Here is a 15213-nt window from a genome sequence, read left to right on the forward strand (position 1 = left end):
TTCATACTGGTCATAAATGTTGCTTCTTATCCTGCCTATTTAGCTGGACAAACTTAACATCAGAAGCTGCTCTTGTCCCAGTCAAATCCAATAGATTCAATGGCGACCAACCTCTCTTTCCCCAAGATCTCTAACGTTTTCATTCGTTCTTCTAACTTATTCTTATTAAGAAAGGACTTTGTGTCAGGTCCTACGCTTGGCACTGGGGATATAAACAGCCTAATCCAGACTGTGAAAAATGTGTGTAAACAAATGGCACCAATGCACTATGGGAAGTAGCACGTTCAAGACGTCCACACTGCAAGGCGGTAGAAGAAGTTAAAACGCGACTAACTGCAGAGCCAGGTCAAAGACAACGTCCCAGAGAAGGTAACTGAAGTGTGTTCCCATTTTCCAGATGGGTGAAGGCGAGGGAACATTATGTGCAGAGGCTGGGAGATGTCAACAGTACTGTCTTATTCATGGAATCTTATGTACCTTCATTTTCAGGCCAGAGAGTCATGAACAAGAAGGAGAGAATTGCAAAATGAGGCTTGAGGAAATAGGAGGTCAAGTCACGGAAGGCATCTTGACCAGATCGGCGTTTTAGAGAGATCACTCTGAAAGACAAACCAGAAAAGCCAACTCTGCAGGAAAGGAAAACACTAGAACCACAAGAGTGCAGGCAATGCTTTAGAAGTCTCACATTTGTTATGAAATAGTCACTTCGTTAGCCCTAATTATCAGACATAAAACACTGTGTTTCCACCAGCACCGTGGATCCACAAGAGACAGCTTGTGTCTACCCACTGAGCTAATGTCATTCCATCCATAAACCGAGAAGAACAATCAATCAGCCGGTGTAGACTGGTCCTCAGTCAAGTTTCAGACTTCATTAAGCTCTGAAATAGTAAAAGTCACCTTGGCCATTTTCACATCCCCGGTCCCCACACAGCCCCAGCGTCCACCTCAGGGAATCCTAATATTTGCTCCAGTTATCAAGGTCTTCAATGTACAACTTGATCAATTTCTGTAATAATGGCCCATCACCAAAAGGCCAGCTGGACTTTTATCTTTGATAGAATCCTTAGGAAGAACTGTAACAAGACTAGAAAGTGGGTCTTAAATTCATTCAAAAGCGTACAAAAATAAATTCACCACTGCCCCCTCAGGAATTGGTAGGGAGGAGGAGGGCGCTGCCCTACAGTCTCATGGTTCATACTCGAGGTCAAAGTGTTAACCATGTCTGGTTGAGCTTTACCCACAGCAAAGAGAGTATTTTAGAAAATGCAAATGTCATGAGCTTTGTCATACCTTGAAGAGTCACATGCCAAAGGCCACCTGGAGCCTTCATCCCCGAGCACAGGCTTCTGCAGCCTGACGGGAAATTATCCACCCCGGGCATCCACATCAGTGAAAGATATTGTCCGTCGACACCCAGCTTACTCTTGAAATGGATTAAAGAAGAGACCCATTCCCCCTTTTACGTCTTTGGCGAAGGAAGAGGCAGCTCTAGTGGGGGTTTTTATGACCCCATTCTTTTCCTCAGTGCAAGCAAACCAGCTGACTCAAAGTCTACAAAGTCTCGTGAGACAGATCCCACTTTGAAAGCGGTTCTTTTCTCTTTTCCAAACCTGAAATACCGAAAAGAAGAAGACGGAAAAAAGGACCACGTGGTAAGCTATGATCTATCATAAGCTATTGAATTGTACTAATTTCTGGAGACTGTCTCCTTCACGGGTTCATCTTACTGTGCCCTCTGGTGAAACGCTGGGACCCCCTGGGTTTGTCTCCGCTTGGCCCACTGCCCTTCTCGCTCAGCTCTCCATCGGCAATCTCAGCCTCCCCTGGACTTTAGCCTCCCCTTCCACCGATGACCTGTCCTAATGACTGCTTCTTGGAGCTTCTCCCTCTTAAGTGAGGCACTTGCTGGATAGACACCTCCACTCGGATGTCCCCAAAGGCATCTGGAGCTGAACAAACCCAGCTCAGAGCTTTCTTCCCCCTTCCCCTTCCTGGCCCGTCCCTTCCCTGCAGTCCTCCATGGTTGTTGCTGACCACAACACCCATCCGGTTATCCGACCAAAAGCTGTAAACCGAGACAAATCAGTGCCTCCTCACGCTTCCTCACACCTGCACGTGGGCAGTCACTGAATCCGACCGATTTTACCCCCGAAACATTTTTCAAATCTATTGCTTCCTCTCCATGCCCCGCGGCCCCCACCACCATCTCACTTCTGGGTTATGTCAGCAGCCTCCTAGCTCATCTCCTGCATCCGGAAATGTCCCCAGGGAGGGTCCCAGCAGTGCGTTCACATGGTCACGGGTTTTCGTAAAATTTGCAGAAGTCATCGAATTTAACCGCCACAGGCTAAGACCCTTGTCTCTTTCTGCGCCAGCTGCCTTGTGTCACAAGTCAGGAGGCTTTGGGGTTCGCCACAGGCACCTCTGGGATTCACCCCAGGGAGAGCTGAGATGGGGTTTATTTAATTTGGGTGTTGGATACATCTACATAGTTCGTTGTCACTTCGGTGGCTGGATACACTATCACTAACAGATCATTCCCCACACCCAACAGGCTGACTCACGTGCACATCACTTGATGGTGCCCTGAGGCATCCAGCCTCAGAAGTACAGGGTTGTAGAAGAGACACAGGGTTTCAAATGTCTGGGGCCAGGACCTGTCTGTAGAAATTTCTACAAATTCTCAAGCTCATATATGAAAGAACTGGAGAGAGATTGCCTCAGTTTTGATAATAATCTTAAATATGTATATATAACATTATCAGAAACAAAATGTGAAACTTTTTGTTTTCTAAACTCTCAGTATGTGGGAATGCAAACTGGGGCAGCCACTCTGGAAAACAGTATGGAAGTTCTTCAAAAAACTAAAAATAGAACTCCCTATGACCCAGCAATTGCACTACTAGGCATTTATCCATGGGATACAGGTGTGCTATTTCAAAGGGACACATGCACCCCCATGTTTATAGCAGCACTATCAACAGCCAAAGAATGGAAACAGCCCAAATGTCCATCGATGGATGAATGGATAAAGAAGATGTGGTATATATATACAGTGGAGTATTACTCGGCAATCAAAAAGAATGAAATCTTGCCATTTGCAACTATGTGGATGGAACTGGAGGGTATTATGCTAAGTGAAATTAGTCAGAGAAGACAAAAATCAAATGACTTCATTCATATGAGGACTTTAAGAGACAAAACAGATAAACATAAGGGAAGAGAAAAAAATAATATAAACACAGGGAGGGGGACAAAACAGAAGAGACTCAAATATGGAGAACAAACTGAGGGTTACTGGAGGGGTTGTGGGAGGAGGGATGGGCTCAATGGGTAAGGGGCACTAAGGAATCTACTCCTGAAATCATTGTTGCACTGTATGCTAACAAGCTTGGATGTAAATTTTAAAAAATAAAAAAAATAAGATAAAAAAAACCGCTCAGTACATTCTAAAAAACTAATTTCAATAAGCCACGCTAAAGAGAAAGATTTCCATTCTCTCTCTAGAGAAAAAGAGTACAAACAAAACAGAGACAAAAACCAGAAGGACAGCAGATGTGTTTCAGTTAATAAATTCAAAGTATGCTTTGGAATTTTGTGATGTTTGCGATTATTTTAATCCTTAAAAATTTTAAATTTGTCATGTTTTTTTTTTACTCATTTAAATACACTTTTGGGGCACCTGGCTGGCTCGGCTGGGGGAGCACGTGACTCTTGATCTTGGGGTTGTGAGTCTGAGCCCCATGTCAGGTGTAGAGATTACTAAAAAATAATACATTTTAAAAAATACACATTCATTTTTGTTGCCGTATCCAATACCCTTTGTGACATTCGTATCTGACTATATCGCTTTCTTCACATTCCTTAAGAGGGCAGAGGCAATAGCATTAATGTTCTTGGTGATAATATCACCTGTCCATTAAGGAGAGACTGTAGTAGCCACAGCTTACAATGGAGAGAGATCAGGGAGCCAAAAGGGAACTGGAGATTGTTGAAAGTCCAGTTGACCGGAACACGGGTCCCCCTTCCAGCCAGGCCACTGAAATGCACGGCGCATGTTTGCAAAGTGCCACAGTGTGACAGTCGGAATGGTCCTAGCCGTCCTGGCCAGGTGGTCTGTAGAGCAGGGGCCCTTGAACGGCAGCAGAGAGGGGACTGGTGGGTGACGGTGAACAGCTCTAGCAACCATCAGTCAGAAGAGCCAGGGAGAGTCAGGAAAAGTGTGGGGGGAGCGTTGCCGGGGCGGAGGGAGGGGCAGAAAGAGGGAGCTAGAAATATAGGAGAATAAAAATGTGAGATCAAATATAAGGTGATGTTTTACATAAAAAAGCACAGTAAATATGTTTTAATATTCGACGATAAGGCATCAAGAGCTCACTATTTCGGAAAGAAAACTATTCTAAAAGTAAACCCACCAGCAACGCCACTGCTGGGTAAATAACCGAAGGAACGGGAAGCAGACTTGAGCAGATACCAGTGCCCTGAGGCCCCAGGTAGTATTATTCAAAACAGCCAAAAGATGGGGCGCCTGGGTGGCTCAGTCAATTACGCATCCGACTCTCGGTTTCAGCTCAGGTCATGATATCTCAGAGTTCCTGAGTTCGAGCCCTCCATCGGGCTCTGCACTGCCGGTGGAGCTTGCTTGGGAGTCTCTCTCTCCTCAGCGCCCCTCCCCTACTCGTGCCCACGCATGCGCACACGCACTCTCCTTCTCTCTCAAAATAAATAAACTTAAAAAAAAAAACAGCCAAAAAAAAGGGGGGGAGGCGCCTGGGTGGCTCAGTCAGTTGGGTGTCTGACTTTGGCTCAGGTCATGATCTTGCGGTGAGTTTGAGCCCACATCAGGTTCTGTGCTATCAGCTCAGAGCCTGGAGCCTGCTTTGGATTCTGTGTCTCCCTCTCTCTGCCCCTCCCCTGCTCACACTCTGTCTCTGTCTGTCTGTCTCTCTCTCTCTCAAAAATAAATAAATAAATAAATAAATAAATAAATAAATAAATAAATAGCCAAAAGATGGAAAACAACCCATGTGTCCAGCAAGACACAAATGAGATGAACAGTTAAACAACATGTGGTCTCTCCATGCATGGAATATTACTTAGCCAGAAAAAGGAGTGAAGTTCTGATACATGTTACAACATGGAGGAACCATGAAAAAATCATGGTAAGTGAAATAAGTCAGACACAAAAGGAAAATATTGTATGGTTCCATTTCTATAAAATATCGAGGACAGGCAACCTTACAGAGGCTGAAAGTAGAGGTTACAGCAGCTGCGAGGAGAGGACACTGGCGATTCTTCCTTTTTTTTTTTTTTAATTTTTAATGTTTGTTTGTTTATTTATTTATTTATTTAAAAAGAATGCATGAGAAAATCAGCAGATTTTATTTTCCATGTATTTCTTTTTTTTTTTTTTTCAACGTTTATTTTTTGGGGACAGAGAGAGACAGAGCATGAACGGGGGAGGGGCAGAGAGAGAGGGAGACACAGAATCGGAAACAGGCTCCAGGCTCCGAGCCATCAGCCCAGAGCCCGACGCGGGGCTCGAACTCCCGGACCGCGAGATCGTGACCTGGCTGAAGTCGGACGCCCAACCGACTGCGCCACCCAGGCGCCCCTGTTTGTTTATTTTTGAGAGACCGAGCGTGAGTGGGGGAGGGGCAGAGAGAGCTCAGTTGAGGCAGACTCCAGACTCTGAGCTGTCGGCACAGAGCCCGACACAGGGCTTGAACTCGCAAGCTGGGAGATCATGACCTGAGCCGAAGTTGGATGCCCAACCGAGCCACCCAGGCGCCCCTCTTATTTCTTAATAGTTACAGAGTTTCTGTTTGGGGTGATGAAAACATTTTGAAAGTAGACAGTGGTGATGGTTACACAACATTATGAATGTAATTAAAGCCACTGGATCGATCATACACTTAAAAATGGTTAAAATGGCAAACTTTATGTTCTATATACTTTATCATAATTTTAAAAAGTTAATAATGTAAGATGCCAAAAAACCACTGAATTGGGGACTTTATGTATTTATTTTTTTAAGTGTATTTATTTTCACAGAGAAAGAGAGAGAGAATGAATGAATGCGGGGGAGGGGCAGAGAGATAACCAGGGTTAAATCTCGGTACTGGGCACAGGGGTGTTTGCAACATTATTTTATACACTTAAAATTGTTGGGAGTATTTCATATTTTAAAGACAAATATATCTAGAGATAACCAGGGTTAAATCTCGGTACTGGGCACATGGGTGTTTGCAACATTATTTTATACACTTAAAATTGTTGGGAGTATTTCATATTTTAAAGACAAATATATCTAATAACTATATTAAGAAATGAAAGACTCACTTTACAAGTATCTGAAAAAACAGGATATTTGGGAATAAGCATATTAAGGAATGGACAAGGATTATCTTAAGAAAATTTAAAACAAGACAGACATCAGAAAAGACTTGAAGAGAAGGAGAAGCAACTTTTCTTGGCTAAGACTCCATGTCATAAATTTCACCCCAAATTTGATGCACAAATTTAATACAAAATGAGTCAAAACATCAATAGGTTTCCTGGGTTTTTGTTTTGTTTTTTGAAGTTGATAAAATAATACCAAAGCGTATGTGGAAGATGAACTTACAGAGTAGCCAGGGAAATTTTGAAAGACTAAACACGGAAGACAAATCCTCCCAGGTGATAATAAAACATAGTAAAAATAACAATTAAAACAGTTTGGTGTTGGGAAAGGAGAAAAAAAATTCAGTAACATAAAAGAATCTGAAAACAGACCCAAATACTTTAACCGGCTGGTAACTTAAGAGATGAATAAAGCTGAATCCCAACCTCACTCCCAACAGCAAAACTAGCAATTCCACGTACATCGATATTTGAACATAAAATGTGAAGTCATAAAAATTGTAAGCACCCCACAGGAATTTATTTCTACTACTAGGCTAGGGAAGCAGCCATGAGGGGCGCCTGGGTGGCTCAGTCGGTTGAGTGTCCAATTTCAGCTCAGGTCATGATCTCAGTTTGTGGGTTCGAGCCCTGCGTCGGACTCTGTGCTGACAGCTCAGAGCCTGGAGCCTGCTTTGGATTCTGTGTCTCCCTCTCCCTCCCCCCCCCCCCCCCCCCCCGCCGCTCCCCCACTCACCACTCACACACTCTCTCCTTCAAAAATAAACATTAAAGAGGTGCGCCTGGGTGGCGCAGTCGGTTAAGCGTCCGACTTCAGCCAGGTCACGATCTCGCGGTCCGTGAGTTCGAGCCCCGCGTCGGGCTCTGGGCTGACCACTCAGAGCCTGGAGCCTGTTTCCGATTCTGTGTCTCCCTCTCTCTTTGCCCCTCGCCCGTTCATGCTCTGTCTCTCTCTGTCCCAAAAATAAATAAACGTTGAAAAAAAAATTAAAAAAAAAATTAAAGAAAAATTTAAAAAAAGAGAGAGAGAGAAGTGAAACATTTGACTATATAATAACTCAGGACTGTTTTTCGCAGGAAAAAAAACACTGAAAAAAACCCCCAAACTGGTAAAAATGCCACAATAGAACTCTTGCAAATTACACAGAAAACAAATAGGCAGAGAAACGGGGAAGGAACCCGCACAGGTAGTACACAGAAGAAACACAGGTGGACAATTTGTACATGAAATGCCATGTACATGGCCACCTCTTCACTGCTGACATTCCGTTTGCATGCTCTCACCCCGGATGTCCCACATGGCTGTCCTATCACCTTGAAGTCTTCACTCCAGCTTTACCTTCTCAAGGAAGCCTTATATATACCAAACAGCCAAAACCATACCTGGCATACAGAGGGAACGTGCCAAACATTTGTGGAATTACTTGTGAATCAACAAACAATGTGGGTCAAGTCAAATAGTGTCTAATACAATTATAATGCCTCATGGGATTTTTTATTTTTTATTAAAAAATTTTTTTAACATTTATTTATTTTTGAGACAGAGAGAGACAGAGCATGAACAGGGGAGGGGCAGAGAGAGAGGGAGACACAGAATCTGAAACAGGCTCCAGGCTCCGAGCTGTCAGCACAGAGCCTGACACGAGGCTTGAACTCACGCGAGATCACGCGCGAGATCATGACCTGAGCCGAAGTCAGACGCTTAACCGACTGACCCACCCAGGTGCCCCATGGGATTTTTTAAAAGAAAGGGTTAAAATACACGAACTTTAAACCTAAGGGAACTAAAATACATGGCCTTAATAAAACATATAAGTCACAAGGGATGTTAAGCGGGCTTAATATGAGATACAGTGCCGGTGGCTCAGTTAGTTGAGCGACTGACTTTGGCTCAGGTCATGATCTCGTGGTGTGTGAATTTGAGCCCCACGTCAGACTCTGTGCCAACAGCTCAGAGCCTGGATCCTGCTTCGGATTCTGTCTTCCTCACTCTCTGCGCCTCTCTTGCTTGCGCTCTGTCTCCCTCTGTTCTCAAAAATAAACGTCAAAAATTCTTAAAAAAAAAAAAAAGGTGAATAGATTCTTGTAAAGTAAGACAGTTGAAAATAATCAATGTATATCAAGAATCATAATGAATGAGCATAAATGAATGTACCAATTAGAAGACAAAAAAATGTTTAAACTAGATTTTTCAAAAATCCAGTTATATCTTGTTAACGAGGGACATGTTAAAAAAAAAAGATATTCAAAGGTTGAAATTAAAGTATTGTGAAAGATATAGCAGTAAATATTAACCGAAAAAATGCATTAGTATCAGACAAAAAAAAACCTTGAAGGTAAAAAGCATTATTAGCCATAAAGGGCTACATACATGATGATACTAAATAAATGATACTGAAAGATTTCATTCTCAATCTGCATTCCTAATTCTAATACACAATTACAAAGAGAAACACAATCCTTTAACAAATAATAGAATACATGGATAAAAAGCCAGGAAGGATATCAAAGATATCAGCAGCACCATTAATAAGCTTAACCTAAGGAACACGTATATAGATGATATCCAACAATCATAAAACATATAGTCTTGAGGCGCCTGGGTGGCTCAGTCCGTTAAGCGTCTGACTTCGGCTCAGGTCATGATCTCATGGTCCGTGAGTTCAAGCCCCGCATCAGGGTCTGTGCTGACAGCTCAGAGCCTGGAGCCTGCTTCAGATTCTGTGTCTCCCCCTCTCTCTGCCCCTCTCCTGCTTACATTCTGTCTCTCTGTCTCAAATATAAACATTAAAAAATTTAAAAAAACAGTCTTTTTAAAAAAAAAATTTTTATTCTTTTATTTTAGAAAGAGAGCATGCGAGCAGGGGAGAGGGACAGAGGGAGAGACAGAGAGAATCCTAAGCAGGTTCCATGCTCGGTGTGGAGCCCAACATGGCCCTCAATCCCACGACCCTGGGATCATGACCTGAGCAGAAATCAAGAGTTGCTCTAACAACTGAGCCAGCCAGGCGCCCCCTAAACATACAGTCTTTTCAAGAACACATGGAACATTGACTCATATTGATATATGCCAGGCTCCAGGACTCGGTTTGACATATTTCAAGGGATTCACATCATACAGACCATGCTCTCTACCCAGAATGCAAATATGTTATAAACCAACAAATTATAAAAATAGTCATGTTAATAATTGCTACTTCTGAACGACTTCTGAACATTTCCAGGGCCAAAGAGGAATCCAAACAGGCATTATTAGAAGCAAACTATAGTAAGTATGTTACATATCAACACTTAGAAGAAGGAGCTATAGAGGAACCTGAAGGAAATACATAACCTTGAATATTTATATTAGGAAAGAAGAAAGGCTGAATTACAAAGCTAAGTTTCAAATAAAGGAAGGAAATGCCAAAGAGAGGCACAAGGAGCTTTGAAACAGAACGAACATACAAGAGAGAACTGGGGAGTCATCGCTATGAACTCTGCGAAGACGAAACTCGTAGTAAAAAGTGGCGAGTGCAACATTTCAACCATAAATCTGAAAATTCAGGCGAAGTGGGCAAATTCTTAGAGGAGTTAAGTATTGATCACATTTTTCAATACGCTTAAAGTATTTCATAAGATGAATTTGTACACGTAGGCTTAAATTGAGACTAAGGCATCCTTAAACCAAAAAAAGGTCCATACCATTTATAGGCAGAAAACCTTTTGTTTTTTAACTTCAAAACTCAGGTGACTGAGCAGAAAAATTGTGGTTTGGTTTTTTTTTTTTTTCATACCCACAGCAGAGACAGGAAACCCCACCTGGGTGCTTTAGATGCCTCAAAAGGTCACAACTGTTAGCAGGACTGAGCGTTCGGCTGGCAGGCCAAACGGAAGTGGCACTTACTTGCCCCAGATGAAGAACGGAGGTGCTGTTGATAGCTCACCTTTGCACCATGCTTCACAAAGCCTGCGGATTTTCTCTCCTACGTGCTTCAGCTACTTACGTGGACACACATCTTCTTACCTTCAGTACAAACAGTTGGAACGGCCACCAGTTGTCGGACAACACACGTGCCAGGCCTATACCGGATGCCTTATGGATGGTCTTTTTTGTTTTTTACTGTTTATTTATTTTTGAGAGAGAGCGCAAGCAGGGGAGGAGAAGAGAGAGAGGCGGGGGGACAGAGGATTCCAAGCAGGCGCCACGCTGACAGCAGCAGGCTCGAACTCACGAACCTCAAGAACGTGACCTGAGCCGGAGTCGGCCACTCGACAGACTGAGCCGCCCAGGGGCCCCACAGATGTCCTTTTCGGTCCTTGTGATGCAATGAGGTGTTACTGTCCCAGCTTCACAAAGAATAGACAAGTGAAGTAACGTGCTCACAGGCTCGCTCTTAATCAGGTGGGGGTCAAGACCCAAGGCCAACCAAATCCACCTGAGGCCTCCCCTCCATACGCCCTTTTAAGCACAAGGGCTCCAGGGACTCATCTACAGAGCACAACGCATCCAAAGCAGGCTGTATCCAAGCCCCACTCACTGCGGCCAGGACCAGGCACCCACCTTCCGGATAACGTCCCGCAGAGCAAAATACTTGTCAGTGAGGTCCCCTGCCTCGCTCAGTGGGGCGTCATAGTCGTAGCTGGTGGGCTGTGGTTGGTAGGGGATGTTGGCCCCTGGAAGACAAAAACATGCCACCGGTAACTACTGAGGGCCCTCCCCCCCCGGGACAAGTTCTTTGGGATTTCTGGGCTCAGGGTTGTTGTCGGGGGAGAACATAAAGGGCACATTAGAACCCACTGTCAAATGACACAGAGGTGGCCCTGAGGAGGCAAGGTTTAGAGAAACGCGTTTCTTCCAGCAGGTGGCCCTTCACAAGCACCTTAGAGCCTATAAGGCGCCGTCCCCGCCCATTCGCCCCCCCACAGTGGCCTGCCCACAGCAAGAGCCCTCAGCGGGGACCCCAGCAGATGTCACCACCACTGAACCAGCAGGGAGCTGAAGCTCCCACAAAATGAGGTCAGTGTCTCAAACGAGTCATGGCAGGCTTCTGGCATGACCCACGTCTGCGATTGTTCGCATGCCCTCGGACACAACACGGGAGAGGACTGCAGACACACGTTACCCCACGGAGTCAAGCGTAACCATGAGGCCTCTAGCGCCTGTGCGGTCAGAGGACCTGCAGTGTCTTCTCCCAGCCCCTTCAGGAGCAAGTCACACCCTCACTCCCCCAGCTCCCGGGACGGCTGCTGCTGACAGCTCTCAGATGCGCCCTCTGCTCTCGGGCCTCTGCTGGGCCACCCTGCCAAGGTTATGGCCCTCGGGGGACAGCGCATGTGCAACAAGTGACCAGGAGGGCTCAAAAACCCAGCCCCTGGTGTCCCAGCTCCAGAGCTCTCTCTAGAACCAGCTGAGCCACCCCAGAATTCCCTCCGGCCTCAACTCCCTCCCGGTGCCCAGGGCCACCACCCACAGTCTCTGAAGGTGCTGCTCCTGGAACGTGCCCCAAGAACCTCCCGCTGGGGAATCACAGTCCGTTTCCCAGGGAACGAAACCCGCCACAGAGACCAATAACACTGATCATACTGTGTACGCAAAGACTAGAAAGGTAAAGGGCCTTGCAATTATCGTTCCAGGGGCAAGGTCTGGACCAGTGGGCCCCTGCCTTGTCACAGATGATGTTCACAGGCAGGAGACTGGGTGCATTAGCGGGTAGCGAGCCTGTGCTATACATAGAAAACTTACCCTTGCAACATGGAGCGCCTGTTCAGATTCCTAAGCCCCACCGCACCGGAGATTCTGAGTCAGCAGGTCTTGGGTGGGACCTGAGACTCTGCCTTCCTTTAAAAGTTTTTTTTTAATGTTTATTTATTTATTTTTTTTTTTATTTAAAAAAAATTTTTTTAACGTTTTTTTATTTATTTTTGAGACAGAGAGAGACAGAGCATGAACGGGGGAGGGGCAGAGAGAGAGGGAGACACAGAATCGGAAGCAGGCTCCAGGCTCTGAGCCATCAGCCCAGAGCCCGATGCGGGGCTCGAACTCACGGACCGCGAGATTGTGACCTGAGCTGAAGTCGGACACTTAACCGACTGAGCCACCCAGGCGCCCCAATGTTTATTTATTTTTGAGAGAGAGAGAGAGAGAGAGAGAGAGAGCGAGCGAGCACAAGTGGGGGAGGGGCAGAGAGAGCGGACACACAGAATCGGAAGCAGGCTCCAGGCTCTGAGCCATCAGCACAGAGCCCAGTGCAGGGCTCAAAGTCACGAACTGTGAGACGAAGTCAGACGCTCAACCGACTAAGCCGGGGTCTCTAACAGGCTCCCAGGTGATGCTGATGCTGGCGCCTGTGGACTAGTAAGGCTCTGTGCCAGGCCTTTCTCTTCTAGTCCTGAGAGCATTTTGCAACACAAGGGTGTGAGAATAAAGCTGCTTTAGGATCATCTCATACCATATCTAACCGTTAAGCAAAGGAGGCACAAAGTCTGACATTTCACCTGTGACTTGGTAAGAACTCCTTGGTCTGAGCCCACAGCCCGTGAATGATGGCGCCACCTTGGGGGATCCTACTGGACCTTGGGGGATCCTACTGGTGGTGGAGCTGACAGATGAGCGGGGCCGAGGATCAGGTCAGCCCCCAACACCCCGTTTCATTAGTTCTCTCTGCACAAAATCTACATGTCTGAGGGACTGGGACCACTTAAGCAACTGAACTGACCCCGTCCTTCCTTTACCTCGCTTTTTCTTGACTGGAGGCAGTGGCCTGCCCACAGATCCACCTGCCTGTGGGGATACATACATTAAAGCACATCCTTTGCTGGGAGATGCAAAGAAACATGAAACCACATCCCTTGTTGCAAAGAGCTCATCTCCTTTGTGGGCCCTCTCCTACCTCTAATGTGGCCGTCACCTTGCCCACCTTCCTATTTATATGAGTGGCACCACACCAGGTGCCTGCCCCCAGAGCTTACGTTTCAGAGCTCACTCCCACAGCTGAACTCAATCAGTGGTCACCAAGTTGAACTGAACAAATGTGACTGCCAGAGACAAAATCACAGGCCAAGGGAAGCCAGGCACGGAAGCTGGCCAGTGGGCCAAAGGATGGACTGAAAAACAAAGTCTTTGCTCTGGTTTCACCCACAGAATCTTTGTCTGGATGCCCTCAGGCCACCCCAGGGCAGTGTCGGAGAGAAAGCGCGCTAACTCAAGCGTCCTCTGCCCGTGGTAGGGAGTGCAAGATGGGAAGGCAAACGAAACGGCAAGGCTCACCGCTCCGCAACTCTGCACGTCGTGTGAGAAGTCCAGGATGGCCTGGGTCCCGCAGGAGGCCTCACAGATGGGGATGCACGCAGGCAGAGTGGGGTGCACACACGTGCACGGACAGGTGCATCCCCCGTGGGCAGGACGGGCAGTGAGCTCCCTGCCAGGGGCCTTCCCTCTCACGGCGCTCCTCTGGGATCTGGCCTGAGGAACGGCCACAAAGAAGCACACACTGGCCCTCCCCCACGTCCCCCAGGAGACCAAGCACTAGGGCAGGTCAGAGAGGCCCACAAACACGGGAGGGGCTGGTTTGGGAGCTGGTGCAAGGGCTTTGGGATGCAAGAGGTGGTCCAAAGGGCAGTGACCAGCTTTCCAAGGCCCAAGTTCGAGTCCTATCCCCTGCCAGCTGAACGGGAAACCTGTGGACTTTTTTTTGCACCCTGCTTTTCTGATCTGTAAAATGGGTCCATAATCTCTGGCCTAGATGAGACTGCTATGAGAACTAACTGAGAAAACAGAGGCAGAAGAGAGACTTGTCAGGAGCAAGGCAAAGGATTGAACACAACTTCCATTTTCTGAGTGGTCGTTTTTATAGATCTAAATTTTCAAAAAAGAAGAATGTATCATTTTATGTAAAATAGTACAAAATAAAAAAAAATTGTATCGTGAGCTACAAAGTTCCCCCCAAATATCAGTCTTCATTCCTGGACCGGATGCTTGGTACCATTCCACGAATGGAAAGCAGGTGGAATCCTTATCTACTGAATGAAAAAGGCGCCACAAAATCTTAAGTGTTTCTAATGAGAAGATGGGCACACAGACATGATCTAAAACTTCAATTGGCATACTGTGATCTTTTAAGAAGTGACATCTGAGTTTTGCAGTATCTCCCTTCTTGCCTCTAATAACAGTGATGATGTCAGTAACCCTAATGATGTTAGTTACTAACAACAGTAACACTTGTAGGCAAGGTCTTCCAGCCCATCCCACCTCGCACAGAAGAGAGCCGTTCATTAGGGTCAGATCCTGGGAGGTTCAGGCCAAATTAAGCTTCCAAAACTCAGCACTGGGGGGCATCCTCAGTGATTCAGAGAGAAAGGGCAGCTGTGGAGAGGGGTGAGGAAAGAGCCTGAGAAAAAGGCTAACATAGCATGACCTGACTGCGAAAATCAGTGGCAGTGAAGAGAATTTTTCATAATTTTTCCTGATAAAAAGGGAGAGACCATACAGGAATGGGAAACGGTACAGCCACTTTGAAAACAGTACAGCAGCTCCTCAAACTCTGATCTTAAAAGTTAGTTACCCTATTATCCAGCAAACGCCCTCTTAGCTACACGCCCAAAAGAATTAAACGGGGATTCAAATGAACACTTACATGTTAACGTTCATAGCAACATTATTTATAATGGCCAGAATGTGGTAACACCTCCAATACCCATCAATTTGACATCTGGATAAACAAAATGTTGTATATCCGGGCAACAGAATATTATTTATCAGTAAAAAAACTAAAGTACAGATCCCACAACATGGATGGAGCTTGAAAAGATCCATCTTTTCAACCTGCC

General features: G+C 45.8%; 1 protein-coding gene across 9 annotated transcripts in view; it reads right to left on the minus strand.

The window, feature by feature from the left end:
• The window catches only part of GLB1 (galactosidase beta 1), a 119833-nt gene that overhangs the window by 67308 nt on the left and 37312 nt on the right, over positions 1-15213 (minus strand). For all 9 annotated transcript variants that reach the window (NM_001009860.1, XM_045036320.1, XR_006584616.1 and 6 more), the window contains 1 exon segment: positions 10949-11061. In NM_001009860.1, coding sequence (NP_001009860.1) covers positions 10949-11061 — 113 coding nt within the window.

The sequence above is a fragment of the Felis catus genome, chromosome C2, assembly GCF_018350175.1.
Source record: "Felis catus isolate Fca126 chromosome C2, F.catus_Fca126_mat1.0, whole genome shotgun sequence".
NCBI classification, from domain to species: domain Eukaryota; kingdom Metazoa; phylum Chordata; class Mammalia; order Carnivora; family Felidae; genus Felis; species Felis catus.